The 20,557-nt window shown below is 40.1% G+C and overlaps 1 protein-coding gene across 2 annotated transcripts in view; it reads left to right on the top strand.

The window, feature by feature from the left end:
• Positions 1–20,557, top strand: part of Arhgef28 (Rho guanine nucleotide exchange factor 28) — a 373,543-nt gene that overhangs the window by 42,182 nt on the left and 310,804 nt on the right. For both annotated transcript variants that reach the window (XM_029566139.1, XM_017799469.2), the window contains exon 2: positions 18,727–18,770. In XM_029566139.1, coding sequence (XP_029421999.1) covers positions 18,738–18,770 — 33 coding nt within the window. In that variant the 5' untranslated portion in view covers positions 18,727–18,737. The remainder of the gene's footprint in view (positions 1–18,726; positions 18,771–20,557) is intronic.

Genomic DNA, 20,557 nt, shown 5'->3' with positions numbered 1-20,557 from the left:
ATAACAAGATCCTTTCTGTGTTTCTGTTTATGTATGTCTATGTACATATGCAGGTGTGTATATATATGTATGTATGTATATGTATATGTATATGTATATGGTGACATAAACAATATTGTGGAAGGTATTGTATACCCAGTGAGCTGCTTGTCTTTTGATTTGAAAGGCACCAGAAGAGGAGGTATATTTTTCATCAGGGAGTAAAATGGTAGAAACAATGACTATGAGTACTGAGTGTTATACCTGGCAGCAGTTCTTAGGGTGGACTAGAGGTGGGAGGGGACATGCCCACGGCGATGACTTAACAGGTTCTTAGAATACAGCGGGAGGTGGTGGTGGCGTGTGCCATGCCAGATTGGCAATAAGAATGAAGAAGGGACAAAGGGCAAAGGAGCACAACATAACTACCACATGGTGAGTGAATTAGTGTGGGGAAGTTAGGAGAGGGGAGTCAGAAGTGAGCTAGGGTTCCGAGCCTGAGAGGCAGTAGTATCTTCAGGTATGCACTCTACCCCCACAAGTTAGTACCTTTAATAAAACTGGTGGCCTTAGTAAAAGAGGTTCAGTTTGGGTCTGATATATTAAGAAGCTCTTGATACAGTGATGTATGGGAAATAATCAAAGGGCAGTCCTCTTCTAGGAGAGAAACCATCAGGAGGTAGAGAAGTGTTGTTGAGGTGTTTAGTTCAAAAGCTTTGAGGAAAAGGCATCACCTAGTTGCCTGTAGTTTCAGAAGACAGGGTGTGAAACTAGGGAAAAAAGATTCTGCCTTAAAATAAGGAACAAATGAAATATTAGCATGGGCATACTTGCCTACAGTAGTTGGTTTGATCTTCTGCGCAGCCTTGTGGAATAGATACCTTGACACCATTTTCTAAATATGTTCTTTTTATTTTTATTTGAGTATATCACCTGCATGTATGTAAGTGCATCCGTGTTGTGCAATGCCCTCAGAGGTCAGAAGAGGGTGTCAAATTCCCCGGAACTGGGGTTATAGACGATTGTTAACCACCATGTGTTGGAGCAGCCAGTGCTCTTAACCACTGAGTCATCTTTTAAACTCTTCTGGATAATTTTTGAGATCCAAAGTCCAATGTATAATACTTTTTCACTTTTTCTTCTTTGCTATTTAACCTACTCAATGCAGATTTAAGTATTGTGCCTTTTCTTTTCAGAAGTCTCTTTTGGATCTTTGTCAACTTGGCCTGATATTTCTGGATGATATCTTATTTTTTTCTGCTTTAAAAAATGTTTCAGTTCAGCCGGGCGTGGTGGTGCACGCCTGTAGTCCCAGCACTTGGGAGGCAGAGGCAGGCAGATCTCTGTGAGTTCAAGGCCAGCCTGGTCTATATCCTGAGTTCCAGGACAGCTGGGGCTACAGGGAGACCCTGCTTCAAAAAGACAAAAAAAATTTAAAACAGCTTTAGTTTAAAATTTTTTTTCTATAAATATACTGAATTTATAGGTAGTTGATCTATTATTTGATGTTCTGAAAGTCTGATTTTACTATTTATGCTGTCTCTTGGTGATAGTGAGTTTTGTTGAGTGTTTTATAATTTGAATTACAAACCTAAGTCCAGTGGAACTCTTGTAATTCTGAGTTAGCCTCAAACACACTTGTAGTGCAGGACCATTTTGCATATTAAATTTTCAGCTAAAGCATCCAGGAGATACTCTTTTCATCAAAGACAAAACTCAGGCTGGGAAGGTGGTTTGTGCCTTTTCCTTTTGCTAATGGCCATAGGTTTTCATTATTACTATTGTTGTTATTATTATAGTTAACTTGACTAAAGTGAAACTCTTTGGAGTCCTGCCCTCTGTAGGACTTTCTTATTCTCTGTCACACAGAGGTCATAATCTTGTCTCCTTCCTTAGTGGCTATTAGGAGTGGATCTTCTGGGCTTCTGAGACCAACATAACTCTTCAGGGAAGATTCTTAGTACCCACTCCAGTTTTCATGACTATTTATGGCTTTTGGAGAGCTCCCTTATATTCTTAGAAGAGTTCAGCCAGGCATTTAAAGTAATGCTTGAACACAGTTTAGCTAATCTGACAGTAGGGCCCTGAAGTTATTTAGTCCATAACAGCAAAAAGAAGGCCGTAAAAGCTCTAATGAACGCGTCCTCCTGCCGTATCTTTGTGGATAATATCCCGTTTCTTTGGTTTGTGTTTTCAGTTATTTTTCTGGCATCCTTATCAATGTCCCTCCTGAGTTCTTGGCTTTAATGTTCTTTTAAAAAGTTTACTTTTATTTTATGTGTCTGAGTGCTTCGTCTGTATGTATGTAAGTGCACCCATTCATGCAAACCTGTGGAGGCCTAAAGAGGGTGATGATTCCCCTGGAACTGGAGTTACAGATGGTTGTTAGTTGCCATGTGGGTGCTGGGAATGAAACCCGGGTCCTCTGGAAGAACAGACAGTGCTCTTAACTGTGGAGCCATCTCTCCAGTCCCCTCTTTAATGCTCTTTAAGTCATGGCCTTAGCTATTTGTGGACTTCTTCCAGTAGACCTTGACTTCCTGGGGGCAGGAGTCTTGGCTCCCTCACCCTAGCATTTCCAGTGCTGAACACAGGGAGGAGGGAGGATCATCTGAATGTACCAGAGAAGAAGGGGGTGGTGCATGCACAAAGCCTCCCAATTGCCAGAAGCAAATGAAACCCACATTGGGGGAAGAGATAGCTGGTGCCTTCAGGTATAGATGTAGAGGTAAAAGGAGAGACCTCCAAAGGCCTACTCTTTGACCAATTGATGATAAATGTTGATTTTACAGCAGGAAATACCATCTTTTGTTCAAAATGTGGCAGCATCATACAAATGGAGAAAAATGGGATTGCTCTGGGTTTTTGTTTTGAGTTTAAAGTAACATAGTTAAAAAGGTAAAAATGAGTGATTTGAATACAACATGTCATGAGTTCCCAGCAGAGAAGTGGACCATGGATGTAGTCTGGAATCAGTGCTATTGCTTGTCAATCAATAAATCACTCACTCTGAGTTTTACTAGGCACATTCCACACCTTGGGGAATGTATAGTGCCCGAGTTTTAGTGAATTCTACATGAGCTGTCATCTAAAATGAGATTTTTCCTGCAGACGTGTGATCTAAATTTGTAGGATGCATAAGTAGACAAGTTTGTGATGTATACAGATATGTGAGTTGCCCCTGCACCACATGCACAGACTACATACATTGTGCATGCACAGGAAATTGCATGTTTTCTGTAATTTGGTCAAGAGGCTTGATTGCCCTGAACTGTACCCTAAACTGTGTGTCTTGCTTTCTTTGTGTTCCCACTTTTTGGTCATGGTATACTGATAGGGAAAAAAAATCAAAACTTTATGCTCACTAGATCCATATGATATTAACCTTGATCACATCACTCACATAGTTAGCCATCATTTTGTAAAGAGTAGGAATTTAAGTAAATAGGAGACCAGATAGGTAGAAGTTTCTTTGTTTGTGTGTGCATATGGGTATATGTTCTGGGATGGGATGAGATGAATCAAAATTAACAGGACTCTACTAATGCATTGAGAAGTACTGATGAAGCATCAGCTGTATATCTGCTGTGCACACATATGCCTTTCCTGTTAATTTTGGAGGTTATGTTTTCCAGAATAGGGAGAGAGTTAGTTCAGCTCATGACATAGAGGTCTGCCTTGATCTGACATTTATTCCCTTAGGCTCTGCAGAACAGAGCATTTAGTTCCTGTTCCTTCTTTGTCCTTCTGTTTATCCTTTCATCTCCTCCCTCCTGTATTGGGGACCAAATCCAGACCCTCTGTATACCAAGCTCAGTGCTGCATTAGAAAACACATTGGCATTTGAGAGTCATTGAAAACATGACCGGAGAAGGGTGCATTTGGCTTTCTTGGGGACTTATTACTGAGTTAATGCCGTGAAGAGGGAAAAGGACCAAGTTGTACCTGCCTCACTACAGGCATTACATGTTTTGGAGTGTATCCAATGTTAAGAGTCATCCACTTGTCCACATGAAGACTGCCTGGAAAGACAAAGCCTTTTTCTTTGGTTTCTCTTGGTGTGTAATACCAACGAAGAATTTAATGTCATACAATAAAACCATTCATCTCAATGGAATTCGTGCTGGTTACATATTGTAATTTTTTTCCACGGTATTTTAAAGTATCATCATAAGATTAATATTGCTTTTTATATTTTACTTAAAATGAGTTAGCTATGTAGGTGAAATACTTAAAATTTTATCTAATACAGCATTTAAAATATTGTTATTGATTTGAGATTTCATACAGTGTGTTTTGATCATTTCTCCACCCCCACCTTACTACCTCCCTTTACCTCCTCTATTATTATTTGCCTTTTTAAAAAAGCCCGTCGAGCTGATCTGTGTTTCCAAAAATGCTGTTGGATGTGGGTCTCTCCCTTAGAGTCTGATCAGCCTACCAGGTGACACATAGTAGCTCATTTTTGAAAAGACTAAATTATATACTACTTTCCTAGGGGATTATACCAATGATGTTATTATGTAGTTAATTGTTGTTAGTTTCCTGGAATGTTGGAAGTAGCCTGAGATTATTGCTAACTGTACATGTGTTTGGACTTGTCTGTGGACTTTTCAAGGGCAGGGCTTTGTATATTATATGTTCGCAATATTCAGGATTATCTTTCACTGCTATGGATCAATGCCATGGCCTGTGCGTGCTCAGCAAGCACTCTACCACTGAGCTATATACCCAGCCCTTCAGGTTGATTTTTTTAAAAAAATGATTAATTTGTTAGCTGATTTGTTTTTTTGTAACTCATTGAAGTTTTATAAGACTATTTAATGGAAAAAGGGAAACTTTTCTGTTTTAATCTTAAATTCCAAAAATTACCCTTAGTGTATCCTTAGTGTGTCCATGTTTCTATGGGTTCTAGGGGCCTGTGGTCAGAAGTGGGAGTCAGTCATAATGTCTGCTTCTCCTGCTCACTGTGTCTGCATCTTGGCGAGTGGTACCATATCCTGGGGATCTGGGCGTCACCTTAGATTCTTCCAGGACCTCTTCCCTACTCCAGCCAACTTGGCACCAAGACTGTCCATTTTCTCTCTTAATGTCTCTAGATTACCCTCTGCCATTGCTTTCATTCAGCACTCAGGACATTCATCTAGGGGACAACAGTGTCTCTCGCTGAGGGACAGCAGTGTCTCACGCTGAGGGACGGCAGTGTCTCTCGCTGAGGGACGGCGGTGTCTCATGCTGAGGGATGGCAGTGTCTCTTCCCTGGTTGTCCTGAGTTTGGGCTTTCTTCCCTTTCAGTCCATCTCACATTGGCCACCACGTGATCTCTTTAAAGTACAACTTCCATCACCCGCCACTTTTTCCACCTTCAGAAGCTCCTCAATGGCTCGATATTCATGCTTTTTAGCATGACATCATTAGAGGTTGGGGAAAGCCTTGTCTCCTACTTGTCTTACACATATATTTCTTCTGTGCTATGGAGGTCTTTGTAGCTCCATGAATAGCTCTCTATGCTTCCAAGTCTATTTTGTGTTCCTTTCTTCTGCCTGAAGTATCTCCACTTTCATGATCTTCTTGGCTAATCTATTTCAGTGATTTCCCACAAGATTCCCTGTCAGCACGTGGGGGTGGGACACCTGAAGTCCTTCAAGCCAGGGAGTTAAGGCCAATAGCAACTCTTGTCTTCCTCCTTCCCTCACTTCACCAATTCAGTTTGAGAACTGCGAAAGCTCCCTACCCTCATTTTCCAAGCCTTTCTGGGTAGGAATGGTCCTATCTAAAATCCATAGCATTCTTTAAAAGCCAGCCTAGGCTGCGTGTTCTTGGGAGGCCATGCCTGTTATCTCCAGTGCTGACTGACTTGTGCACGTCTGCATCTATGTTCTTACTGCCTTCACATGCTTACTGATGCTTCAGTTTTTTTCCCCTCTCACCAGACTGACATTTCCTCATTCAGAAACGAGTCATACTTCTAAATGTTAAAACTTTGTTCTAGAATTTCTCAGTATTTAGTATATAATAGGCACTCAGCAAAAATTTGTAGAGCAAGTGAATGTTTATATTATCCTTGGTGTTTGCCTATTCCTTTACGTCATTATTTACCTATTTCACATGTGCATATCCATCCTTCCAAATTCCTTGAAAGGTCCTTAAAGGGAGGGACTTTCTGTGACTGCTTTGCTTATTATCTAGTACAAGTCATGGCCAGTAATGGATAACTAAACATTCAGAAACGAGTCATACTTCTAAATGTTAAAACTTTGTTCTAGAATTTCTCCAAGTTTCATACTTTGGTCCATTTGTTTTAGGATCCAGAAGTGAGTATAGTTATTAGCAGTTCCAGTTGAAGAATTTCTCAATTTTGGGGGGTGAAGGGGATCCCTATAAAGATGATATGAGGTCTGAGTGGGGATAGAAAAGCAGAAAGGAAGCTGGTCACACACAGCCACACTTGCTGCTGGAAATATAGATGGGAGGCTTGGGAAGGTGGGAATATCTTCCCTGAGTTTTCAGCCCTGTTAGCTTCTAGGGCCCATGTCTGTCTGGAAGCTTATCCAGGTAGCAGGAGGATGTCCCATGTGTCTGTCTCTGGACTCTTTTCTCTGCCTCAAAGGTCTCTTCTCTCCAGTCTTTTCAGCAGGCTTTGGGTCAGTGTTGTGGAAATACCACTTTAGGGAAGTTCTTGCCCCACTTGAAGCTCTTCTATGGCTTCCTGCTGCCTCTTTAGTGGGTTTCAGCCAGATGAATGTAATTGTTCTCTTCAACCTCAAAGTCTTAAGGGATTCCACAGAGGAAAACCAGTTTTCATGACTTGATAGTTACTTTGATTTTGCCCATAAATAGCATTTCTTACTTAGTTTATGCATATTTCTACCTGGGGTGGACTTGAATGTCTTTTGATATTTCAAAAATTCACATTCATTCTTAAGGGATAAAGCCTTACTGCCACACAAAATGATTATAAGAACATCACATGCAATGATAGAAATTCTAAAAAATATTTTAAGTAATGTCAATAGCACAAAGAAATGCAAGAGGAAAAAGTGCCACCCATCTTAGCTATCACAAAAGGGAGAAAACTGACTAGCATGCATAAGGTCCAGTGAGATTAGAATAATTGGAATTTTTATTGAGAAAATTATGTCTTCCCATGCAGTTATAAGAAGCAACAGGAGGTACTCTGTATACTCTACACAATTTTTCTAGGTTAACTTCTTACAAAACTATATTATTAATATCTCAACCAGTATAGACATTGATACATTTTATCTACCTTGTTCAAGGTTTCCCATTTTACTTTGATGCATCATCATGCATCCTTTTGAATTTTTGTGTCATTTTGTCACTTGTGTAAGTTCATATGGCCACCACAAAGCCAAGACGCGGAATGATTAAAATGGTTAAAACCTCAACCATGATTTTCCCTTTTTTAATCACAATTACCTTCTTTCCTCTTCATTCCTACTGCTGTTTTTTTTTTTTAACTACTAGTAACTGCCGATCTGTCCTCATTTGAACCTTTTCTTTTTCATTTACAAAATGTTATATATGGAATTACACAGTCTGCCACCTTTTGGAGTTGGCTTTTATCCCTCAGCATAACTTCCTGAAGTTTTATCTATGTTGTTGTGTGTGTGTCACTACTTTTTTCCTTTTTATCGATGAATAGCCTGTGGTTAGTTGTTCCCCTGCATCTGTGGGGCATTGGTAACAGAACCTCCCATGGATATTCAAATCGGGGAAAGTTCAAGTCCTTTTAGAGATGGCATTGTACTAGCATATAACCTATGCATGTCCTTCCATATACTGTAACTCATCCCTGGATTACTTATAACGCCTAAAAAAATGTAAGTGCCATGTAAATAATACTGCATTATTTGGGGAATAATGATGAGAAAAAATGATCTGTGTAAATTTAATTCTGATTACAACCATTGTAGGCTGAACTGCATATTCAGTTTGTGGTTGATAGGACTCGTGGGTGCAGAACCCACCAAATGAGGAGGCCTGCTATGCATTACTATGCTGTATATGTATGTTCCAGAGTTTACTACAAACCTGTTGAAGGACTTCTGGGAGCTTCTAGTTTGAGGCTGCTATGAATGAATGTGTGTAGGTTCCAGTGTGAATATGGAGTTTTATTTCTCCAGAGGGACAAGTCGTTAGTGTCAATAGTGTCAATGCAATGTCGTAGTTGGCTTCAGTTAATCAGCTTGCCACATCTGGGTAGAGGAAACCTCAACTGGGGAATTTCCTTTATCAGATTAGCCTTTGGGCATGGCTATGAGGTATTTTTATTGATTGTTGAGTGATGTGGGCCAGCCCACTGTGGGTGGTGCCACCCATGGGCAGGTGGTCCTGGGTTGTATTTGAAAGCAGGCTGAGCACAGGCCAGAAGAACAAGCCAGTAAGCAGTATTCTTCTGTGGTCTGTGCTTCAGTTCCTGCCTCTAGCTTCCTGCCCTGAGTTCCTGACTGACTTCCCTCAAAGATGGACTGTGCTTTGGAAGTGTAAGATGTGACAAACCCTTCTCAGATTAGTTTTGGTCAGTGGTTTAGTACAACAATAGAAAGCTAACTAAGATGTGCAGTTTCTGGTGGTACTTATGTGCTTAGTTTTTAAGACTCCCCTCAATGTTTCCCATAGTGCCTGTATCCTTTCCTATCCAGCCAGCAAGGTGGGAGCAGTCTGGTTCTCCCATCCTCTCCAGGGCATGGTGATGTGCTCTTTGTTTCAGCCATTTTGAACAGCAGGGGCTAATCTCACTGTGGTTTGAGTTTGCATGCCCCTAATGGCTAATGATGCTGAACATCTTGCTATGCATCTGTGCACCAGCTATGTACTCTTCCATAGTAAAATGTTTATTCCTGTCTTTTTTGCATTTTCCAACTAATTGTTCAGAAGTTCATTGTCAGGTATGTGATCGGCACATATTTTGTCCTAACCTATATTATGTCCATTCATTCTCTTTACATGCGCTTTTGCAAAGCAAGAAATTGTTATTCAACATAATTAGAATGTGAATCCTATCTTTTTTTTTCCAGTTCTAATGGTCCCTTGAGAATTTGATATAAATGCCAAACTCTTGTCAGAAAAGTACATATGTACATAAAATTTTGCATCTAATTTCAGAGCTCTAGAAAGTCCATCCATAGACCATCCATTATGAATTCATGGCTTAATCAATGTATTAATTTCTAGAAATTCTACATTAGATTCCAGGAAGAGTTACCTTCCCTTTCATCAAAGTGAAAAAAGGAAAAGTGCATGTAAAGAGAATGAATGGACATAATATAGGTTAGGACAAAGTGAGTTGAGTTGAACAAGCTTCCTAGCAGGGGTAATCGAGGATCTAACACAAGTGCCCTTTCTTAGTAATGCATTCTTTGTCCTCTCTGGGAGGCATTCAAGTGGCTACTTCAATTTTTGCAGATTGAACAGCCACAGTGTATAGAACAGTCTTTCTTGTATTGAATCCAGACTTTTAGGCATCAGCAAATGAATGAACCTTGGGACTTTCCTACCTGCCAGCTCAGTTTTAATAACAGGACTCCATGCAATTCGCTCCTTTTCAGACTTTAAGAAAATGAATTACAAGTAAGAAAACAGAAATGATACACTGGTGACAAGTCCTGTGATGATTTGATCATTAGCTCTACCCAAGCACAGAACTGTCAGCATCAGGGCCTTCACTGAATTTGATAATATAGTCTATCTGTCACGAGGCAGAAATCAGAGGCGAGCACAGAAAGGGAAACCCAGGGTGTACGTTGTTGAATTTGGATGCAAAGATAGCATGTAATTAAGGAGTGTTATTGTTAGGTTCAAAGAACCCTTCCCACTTAAGTCCCTTCTCTCATTTATTATTATTTATTCATTTATTTACTTACTTATTTGTGTGTGTGCAGACATGCATATGCACGTGGAGGCCAATGGTGGATGACATCAAAATATTTCTCTCTTTTGTTTTCCTCCTTATTTTTAGAGATAGGGTCTCTCACTGAACTGGGAGTTGATTGATTCAGTCATATTAATTGGCACCACAGAGATCTTCCTGTCTCTACCCCTTACCCCTCAGCACAGGTATTATAATAGGCACACCACTGTTCTGGCCTTTTTTTTTTTTTCCTGAGACAAGGTCTCCCTGTAGCCCCAGCTGGCCTGGAACTTGCTACATAGACTAGGCTGACCTCAATCTTATAGGCTCCTTGTGCCTCTGTCTGTGCTTGGATTAAAGGTGTGCGTCACTGTGCCTGGCTGCCCCTGACTTTTTTAATGTGGGTGCTGGGAATCTGAACTCAGATTCTCATGCTTGTGTGGTAAGCACTTTACTGAGTCATCTCCTCAGCCCTCAAAGTCTCTTCTCTTTTGTCATGGACATAATCAGTACATAGGAGGTAATTACTGTTCCCTCTGGCTTAAGCCTCTTGAACTCTTAAATCTATATCAATCCTGTCTTCATGTTGAAACCCATTCCATTTAAGGATCTCCCTTGTCTCTTCTTGACTATCTTGGACCATCACCTTCTGCAGCTCACTGGTCCCACTTCTGACATCCTCCTACTTCATCTGGACCAGGTTCTGAGCACCTTGACAGGAGTAGTGTCTTCTTAGGTTTTAGTGTCCCTCCCAAGACATCCTACAGAGGGCTTTGCACATAGTGCACAATAGTGAGTTGACGTTGAATGCTGAAGAGGAACCTTGGAGATTTATTGCTAAGGAGGGAATTAAAACTTTGATAGGCTGTATCTTGCCCAGCATGCTTGGGTGATAATTGAGCTTTGTGTTGACAATGAACAGTACTCTGAAGAGACTCACAGCATCAGTAAAAGTTCAGTAGATTTGGAAAAGCTTTTTAAGGGCTTAATCACTTTGTCTATGTGCAAATATATCCTCAGAAATACAAATGACTGTGACAGGCTTGGCGGAACATTCTGTTAACAGCCAACTCATGCTCCTCTTTGTACTTTATAAACATCCTCTAATTTAGGCAGCACTCTTTCAGACTGACTGGCTCTCCTTCTCCTCCCCACCCCACCACCCCCATTAGTTTGCATTAATGAGATCCTATTGAATAGTTACTGTGTTGTTTTCTTCTAATCTTCAGGCATCTCCCACTGAGTTTACCAAATAATTTAACTTTTCACTTAACGGTGCTGACACTTCCATAACTCAGGTAGATCATTCTAGTCTGATACAGGTCTACATAGACAGCACTGTCTGTTCAATAGGTTCATGTTTATTTGTTTGTTTATTTATTTGTTTTTGAGACAGGATCTCCCTGTAGCTCAAGCTGGCCTGGAACTGTCTATGTAGACCAGGCTGGCCTTGGACTCACAGAGATCCACCTTCTGCCTCCCAAGTGTGTGCCACCACCCTGGCTTAGGCTCCCTTTAAATGCTCTCTCCTTTACCTATTTCCATTGCACTAGCATCACAGGCTTCCTCTGAGACTTGTCCTCACCTCCCAGGGTGTAACTGCTCTTCCCTTCTCCATTTAGTGTCACGGTTGTGTTGGGTACCAACTCTGCCATTTGCTATTTGACCTTATGCAAACTGATATTTTTAACTGTGCTAACTCAGACAATAATCAAAGCGTGAATTCTGTGTGTGTTTGTGTGTAACTGAGGGAGTATGCATTTTTCTGCCAAAATTGATTATACACTATAAAATCTAAGTTGTCATATTTAATTTTCAAAACATTATTATGAAAATCATTTTATTAAACAGAGTAGCACTCCCATTTTCCCATGGAAGGAGAGGTGCGTTTATTTCTTTTGTGTTAAATTTTTTTGTATTCGAAGACCCGGTCTTGTCATGATTTTTCTGTTACTTGTTAATGGGTCTCCACCATATTCTTATTGATCAATAGCTATCTAACACTTCAACAGTTCTGTAATGATTCTTTTTCTCAACTTTATTTAAAAATATGCCTTCAAAACCTTTTGAAATAAAAAAAAATTGATTTATATTTTATTTACACTATTTGGAAATCACAGACTAAAGCATGTAAATAAACTATAAAAAATCTGGTTTTCTGCAGAGACATAATAGCTTGAGTGGAGGGAATGGGAAGAGGAGGCGGGGAGGGTGTTGGATATTTTCATGTTTAAGCTTTTACTTCCCATATATTCTTCTCCAGTGTGCTATGAAGATAATCTGAGGGTTTTTTTTTTTTTTTTGGTCTTTTTTAGACAGGGCTTTCCTGTAGCCACAAATGGCCTGGAACCCACTATGTAGAGCGGGTTGACCTCGATCTCACAGAGATCTGCCTGCTTCTGCCTCCCGAGTGCTGGGTGAGAACATGTAGTGTATTATTTGGTAGTATAGTTATTAATGTTTAAAATGATAATTATTCTTTGACCCTCATCTGCTACAGGTTTTATAAAAAGCATGGAAGAACCAGGCATGGTGGTGCACACATTTAATGTCAGCACTTGGGAGGCAGAGACAGGTGGATCTCTAAGTTCCAGGCCAGCCTGGTCTACATAGCAAGTTCTAGGCCAGCTGAGGATACAGGGGAACCTTGTCTCAAAAGACTGAAAAAGAAAAGAAGAAGGCATGTGAGACATTGATTATTAGTATGTTGAAGACAAAATTAAAATCATGAATTTATATCCATTCCATTTTAGAGTATTTAATTTAGAAGTACAAATGCTAGAAACCTAGAATTTCATAAGGTCCAGAACTGATTATTATTTTTTCTGTAACTTGAATATTCTGTTTACATTCCTCTATAATTATAGAGATTTAGCTAACTTAAAATGTTCTAATATTTTCCTTTAGTGTTAACTGGTAATCAAAGCTTTTATGATATTATATAGCCTTTATAATATAAGCATATCTTGGAATTTTATTTGTAAGATTTGTTTCCCTTTTTGGAGATTAAAAAAAAATGTGGCTGAGTACTAGGGCCCACACCATTCTCTGGTATCTGCTGGCAAGATTTTAGAAATATTTTGTCATTTATTTTCCCAGGAAACATTTTTAGAAAATGTAAAGTGAAACATTTAGAAGTTCCAGGAGGAAGAGTGGGGAACAGTGAAGGCTAGAGCATGATATTTGTACAGCGAGAAACTGAAGGATGTGGGTAGTCATAACTGCCTGGCAAATACAAACTTGTTGGATTATTAAACTTAGTGTAGAAGGAGACAGCATAGTTTAGCCATACACCTCTGCAGGAAGCATAGAACTTAGTCCCCCTTCCTGTGAAAGAGGAATTCAGTTGGGGAAAATTCAAAGCGAAATAAAAAAATTATTATCCAGTTTTTTGTTTAGCAGTTGTACTGGGTAGATCATATTTTGCTCCAAATTACTTTCTTTACAACTCATCTAGAAAATTCCAATAAACTCTAGCATAGTTTATGTGTAGCAGTGAAGTGTCTTCTGCAGGCACGAAACACTTTAAAACCAATTTCATCCCCAGTCACTCAGCTGCCATCTAAGACTCAGCTACCTCCCCTTCGTGCCCCCTCACTGCCCCATGCTCCGTCCCCAGTTTGCCACCTTTTCCCACAACCACCTTCAGCAGGCCGTTTCCACCCAGGAAAAGGAATCATATGTCTGCTATCCAAAATCTCCACTCTGTGGACACCTTCACTGATGCAAGTAAGGGTAATGACCTGCTTCCTGCTGACACCGAAGAATAGAGCCATATAAGAATTCAACAGAGAAACAGTAGGCCTTTGCTATTGTCCAAGAGATCCCTGATGATTATGATTAAAAGAAACTACTAAAGGTCTTTAAGAAGAGATTTGCCTGCAATGGTACTGCAGTTGAGCATCCAGAATATGGAGAATTAATTCAGCTACAGGGTGACCAGTCCAAGAATGCCTGCCAGTTCTGATAGAGCCTGTACTGACTAAGGACCATCAGCTCATAGGATTTAAGTGCTTGTGGCTCCCTGAAGCTTGAGGATTTCATTGTAAGGAGTAGAATTTCCCTTCTGTCCCTTGTTATAAGTTTAAAAGCCTCCCTATCTGGTATAATGTAACAATTTGGGGTCTGCTTCTAACCTGGACTAGTATAACTCCTTCATGTAATAAACTGAAAGGACTAAACACAAATCCCCAGTTTCAGGCTTGGGGAGATGATTCGATGGGTAAAGTTCTTGCCATCCAAGCATGAAAGCATGAGTTTGAATCCCTAGAACCCACATAATTCCAGAGCTCCTATGGGGAGATGGGACTCAGAGATAGGAGAGTCTCCAGAAGCTCACTGGTCATCTGGCCTGGCTTATGCAGTGAAAACAAACAGGGCTGGAGAGATGGTTCAGTGGTTAAGAACACTGGTTGCTCTTGCAGAGGACCCAGGTTCAATTCTCAGCACCTACATGGTGGCTAACGACCATCCATAACTCCAGTTCCAGGGAAATCTGATGCCCTTTTCTGACCTCCATGGGCATTACATGACACAGGTGTACTTACATAGATGCAGTCAATACACATAAAATAAAAATAAACAAGCAGAAACACCCAGAGACCCTGTTTCAAGCAAGGTAGAAAGTGAGGACCAACACCTGAAGTTATCCTCTGATGTCTATAGGTGCATCATGGCATGCACACATGCACCTGTATACACATGAATGTGCCCCTCTCCACACACACATGCACACACACACACACACACACACAGAGGCACACACACACACACACACACACACACACAAAGATTTAAAAAAAAACAATTTAAAGTGATAAGAATCAGACATGCAAACTGAAGGAATTCCAAAGAATTAAAATGACTAAACTCAGGTTTTCAAAAATAATGGCATTTATTTTAGTTTTGGTTATTTTGCTCAAGGAGTGAAAAGGGAGTTAATCTGGAAAATACAATTAATGCTGATCAAAGTGGCTTTTAAATTTCTATACTGAAAAATGACAAAAAGGCAGAGTGGGCAGGAATAAGATATGAGTTATTAAACAAAAGGTAAAAGGTCAATAACATTTTCTGGCCCTGGATGGTTTACCTTTTGCTGAGAATCAAATTTGATGCAACTCTCTAGCTGACTCATTCTTTTGTGGACTGATAAGTAACATGTAGCAAAAGCAGGCTTTCCACAGTGTTGGATGATGATGCATTTAATACTGGAGTGCAGATTACAGGTGCCTGAGGACTCCATGTTCTTCCCTCAGCCATGCCCCCCCCGCCCCCCCGCCACCATGATCTCACTGGGAAACTGAAGGGAAGAGTATGCGTGGTCTGAGGAATGGGAGAAGGGCCTGCTTTGCAGAGCAGGTTTTCAAACTGCTACCATGTGTCCTTATTAAGAAAAAAAGTTAGCATGTATCCTATTTAATGTATTTATGTATTTACTTCTAAACCACACCAGTATGACCATGCATATTCTAAAACTTATATAAAATGAAGTTGTCAAGATTAAGCATGATAGTGAATTTTTTCTATGAACCCTGTTTATCCCCTAAATCAACGGGCTGAGGGACATAGGCTTCAGTCTCACCCATGGTTATGCAAAGGTGTCTTGCTTAAATGTGGTTGGTAAAGAAATCCTGCTTTTCCCTGGTTGCAGTCTGTCTTGCAAACTAATCAGGAGTTGTTGCAGAAAACAAACAAACAAACAAACAAAACATGAAAGCTAAGAAATGCTCCCATTGTAAGATTTAAAAAATAGATTAAGAAGCTATTACAGAATAGAGAGGTAGCAAACTTAAAAAAAAGGCTTTGCAACAAAATCTCAAAACCGTGGACACATGGGCAAACATTCTTCAGTGTTCTTACTATGGCTTCTACTGTCTATAACCTTTTGAAATGCATTTTCTTTTTTGTTGACTTATTAAAGTGTCACTTCTTGAAGGAATAGGTTATTTTTTTGAAAAAAGAAAACGTGGATTATTTTTTTGAAGAAAGTGTCTGATATAAACAGATACCTTCCACCCCAGAAGTCCCAGCACATTTGGAACACTTCTATTTTTATCAGAGAAAATTATGTAGTCCATGTTTGTTGGACAACTTTTAAAAAGTACTGTACCACAATATAACTAGTGTACCTCTTGATGTGGTAATGGTTTTTTATGGGATTTCTTGTCTCATTACAGAAGGTGTGAAGATCTGACCATACTGAAATGCTTACTTCTATGATATTAACCATGCTGATGGGCTAAAGTCCCACAGATCTCTGTGTGCCTTTGGCTTTAAGCTCTTCATTGTAGTGTCTCACCTACAGATGACAAGGCAAATGAATCTCATATGCAATGCCTGGCTTCAGGCTTCAAAAGTTCATTTCCTGGGGAGATGGCTCAGTGGGTAAGAGCATTTGCTATGCAAGTATTAGGACCTGAGTTCAAGTCTTCGGCACCCATGTGAAAAGCTAGGCATAGCTGCATGTGCCTGCAACACTAGCGTTGGGGGTTGTTGACAGGTGGATCCTGGGAGCTTCCTGGCCACCCTGTCTCAAAAGAATAAAGTGGAGCATGATAGAGGAAGATGCTCTCAGTCTCCACATAACTCATACATACATGTGCATGCATACCCTCACTGCAAAACTGAAACAAATAAAGAAACAAATCCTTCATCTGAGCTGCTTCCATTCTTGCCAAAAGTGTTGTTGTCTTTTTAATATTTTTGGTATATACATATTTTAAAAAATTTGTAATTCATTTTTGACAATTTCATATATGTTCCTAATATATTTTGATCATAATTACCCTTCCCCCTCTTATCCCACTTCCCATTCTATCTGGACCACTTCTTTTCTTTTCTTTTGTATATTTTATTATTACCAGATAAAATCTAGTGCAAGATGAGGTGGTGCACACCTGTAATTAAAGCACTTTGGAGGCTGATTCAGGAGAATGATGAGTTCAAGGTCAGCCTGGGATACATTGTTGAGACCCTGTCTCAGAAAACCAAGGATTATGGGGCTGGAGAGATGGTTCAGGAATTAAAAGCACTGACTGCTCTTGTAGAGGACCCGAGTTTAATTCCCAGCATCCATGTGGCGGCTAACAACTGTCTGTAACTCCAGTTCTAGGGGAATCAAACGTCCTCTTCTGACTTCTCGGGCATTGCATGACACAGATGCACTTACATACATGCAGGCAATACACTCATACACATAAAAATAATAAATAAAATATTTTAAAAATCATAAAAAAAATTCCCCTCCCTGCTCCTGGAAATCACCTTCGGCTCTAAGTGTTCTTCAGGCAATACACTCATACACATAAAAATAATAAATAAAATATTTAAAAAATCATAAAAAAATTCCCCTCCCTGCTCCTGGAAATCACCTTCGGCTCTAAGTGTTCCGTATTACTGGAACCATTCAGTGCTGCTTTCTGTCTAGCTCATTTCACTGCAGATGTGTTGATGAGATTCATTTAGGCTGTGGCATGTGTCAGAAGTTCCATACTTTTTCAGGTGGAATGACATTCCATTGTATGTATGTGCCACATTGCATATGTTCACCCATTTGTTCATAGATACCTCTGTCTGCTATTTTTAAAGGGACAGGCAGAGGCAGCTGGAGGTGCATGCAACTGGCAAGGAAGTTGGTTAGCATGCCAGTGGGCTGCATGCCCACTGTGATCATGTGACTAGAATCTTTGACCTCTGTGTCAGAGAGGCAATAGAATGGTCTTGTGTCCTCAGTGTCCTCTGGACAAAAGTGGATTATGACCTTGTTTTAGCCTCTGAGACAAGCGGTGAATTATAGCAAGACTTTTCATGTTTATGTCGCCCCTCTGTGGCTTTCTGAAACATTCTGACTGTGGGATGACCAGGGGAAGTCTGAGGTGGTAGATGTTCTTTATGTGTGGAAACTACTGTGGAGGAATAAAGGTGGAGATTTATGTATATTTGTTTGTATATTTATGTTTATCACATATATGTATCATACACACATGTATAATTTGAATGTGTATTTCAAGGTATTTTTATTTTGTCTCATGTAATTGCTACATGTGGTATAATTAACTTGGTCTTCTTTTTGTTGTGGTAAAATATACATAAGGCTACTGTTTGGACTCTTTTCAGTATGTGATTCAGCTGCATTGATCACACTTATACTGAGCAGCATTACCACCATCCATTTTCAGGATGTTTCTTTCTCTTCCCAAATAGAAATTGTGCCTCTATTAAAACAGCAATTCCAGTTCTTAGTAACTCTGTTGTGTTCTCTCCATGAATTTGACTGTATAAGCACTTCATATAAGTGAAATTACACAGTTTCTTTTGTGATTGGCTTATTTCACTTAGTGTAATGTCTTTAAGGTTCATCCATGTTGTAGCACGTGGCAGAATGTTACTACTGAATAATATTTCATTGCATTATCTACCCCACTTGGACCGGCCATTCATAGAGTGATGGATGTTAGGGTTGTTTCCTCCCTTTGGCTGCTGTGAATAGGGCTGCTGTGTACATGGATATTAAATATTTATTTGAGTCCCTGTTTCCAGTTCTTTCAGATACTCGGAGGTCAAATTGCTGAGTGTTATATTTTATCTTTTGAGGGGCTTCCATCCTGTTTTCTGGGGGAGAATGTTTTGGATAGTGTCTCTTCTGTATTCCTTTTTTAGGGGTGTGCTGGGAATAGACTCCAGGGTGTGGTGTGTGCTAGGCCAACACTCCACCACTGATCTATACCCAACCCCTTCTTCATTCTTTTTATATCTCTTCAGCTTTCTTAATTATTTTGCTATTTCCACAATATTGATATCTGGACAGTGGGCCACAGAGGGCTTTTGGGCTGGTGACAGACCTCATGTCCTAACTGCTTTTGTTTCTATTGCAGATGCGGGAGCCATGGAGCTGAGCTGCAGTGAAGTGCCTCTTTACGTAAGTCCCTAAGCACTGGGCTTTAGGTCCAAGTGGTCTTTTCTTTATAAACCTTGTGCCTGTGGTGGGGAAAATATTTTGCTTACTATTAAGTTGAGACTTTTAAAAAACACATGGAGCAACCAGGCATGATGGTGCATGCCTTTAATTTCAGCACTCGGGAGGCAGGGGCAGGATCCATCTCTGAGTTTGAGGCCAGCCTGGTCTACATGGTGAGTCCAGGCCAGCCAGGGGTATATATAGTGAGACCCTGTCTCAAACAACAACAACCTGTCCAGTTCATGTGTTTGCATGGAGTCTTTTATGATCTGGCTCCTGTTTCCATAGTCTAGGCTATTTTGTCCACAGAAAGATGTGGAAAGAGCCTCTTGATACATGATGAAACATATGTATAAATTAATTTAAAAGAGCTCATTTGATAAACATAAAGTTCTATTAAGTGAAACATGACATTTTTTGTGGAATATAAAATGCGTGTTATAACTGATGGTGTTCGAGTTTAGATAAAATGCACTAAGTATGTTTAACATAGCTGACTCTTCGTATCTGTATCTAGAACTATGTATCCGTGCTGTATCCTGCTTCTTTCACTTATTTATGTCAAAATTATTGCACACTGACCTAAGCTAATCTGGATGTTTGGCCTCAACCAGTAAGAAGGCAGTAGGGTATGTTACAATGGAAACTAGTCGTAAACCAAGTTTCAGTAAATGAGCAACTTGTATACCGTGTAAACACAAAAGCGATGCTGAAGTTTGTTTCTGTCTTGGGGGAGTACCTCCTCTCTGCCCTTCTATCTTCAGAGGTTTGATCAAAACAGTCGGTGTTCTGTGTCTCTGTCTGTGGATTGTGTATCCATGGATTCAGCTAACTCCAGATCATAAACGTTTTTCTTCTGGTTATTTTTATAATTTTTTTAGAGCAATCATTGAGAGTTTAGGGTGTATTGCTGTATATGCATAAGTGCACCCATGTTGTGCAGTGCCTGCAGAGGTCAGAAGAAGGCATTGGATTCCCCTGTCCCAGTTATGCTGGATGGTAGTTAGCTGCCATGTGGGTGCTGGGAATCAAACCCCAGTCCTCTGCAAGAGCAGCCAGTGCCCTTAAGCACTGAGCCATCTCTCCAGCCCCATAAAATTTTTTCTTGTCATTATTCTCTAAAAAGTAAAATATGGCCACTATTTCTGTAGCATTTGTGTGATCTCATGATTAGTAAATGATATGGAGATGACTGAAAGTGTTTGGAAGGATGTGTGTAGGCTTTAATGTAGACACTATGCCATTTAACGTAAAGCACTTGAGCATCCATGGATTTTGGTATCCACAAGAGGCCTGGAACCAATGCCCTGTGGATGCCAAAGGGCAAATGTCTTCACATATAGTTTCTACTAGTTCATGATATTTTGGTGTATAAAGGCTTAATATTTTTCTTATTTATATGTGTTATAATTTGTACACACGTACAAATTAGAAATAGAGTAAGTCAAGACTGGAGAGATGGCTCAGTAGTTAAGAGCACCGGCTCCTCTTATGGAGGATCTGAGTTCAATTTCCAGCATCCACATGGTGGCTAACAACCATCCCAACCCCAGTTCCAGTGATCCGATGCCTTCTTCTGGCCTCCTCAGGGATCGCATGACATGGGTGCACTTACACATATTCAGGCAATATACTCATCAATTGTGGGGCACTTAGGTTGCTTCCATCTCTTAGCTATTGTGAAAAGAGCAGCAACAAACGTGGTTGTACAAGTGTCTCTACAATAGGATGAGTCCTTTGGGTATATG

Source organism: Nannospalax galili, unplaced genomic scaffold, assembly GCF_000622305.1.
Source record: "Nannospalax galili isolate Female #2095 unplaced genomic scaffold, S.galili_v1.0 scaffold898, whole genome shotgun sequence".
Classification (NCBI taxonomy): domain Eukaryota; kingdom Metazoa; phylum Chordata; class Mammalia; order Rodentia; family Spalacidae; genus Nannospalax; species Nannospalax galili.
Note: the sequence above shows the minus strand (reverse complement) of the source record. Positions and strands in the feature narration are given on the sequence as shown.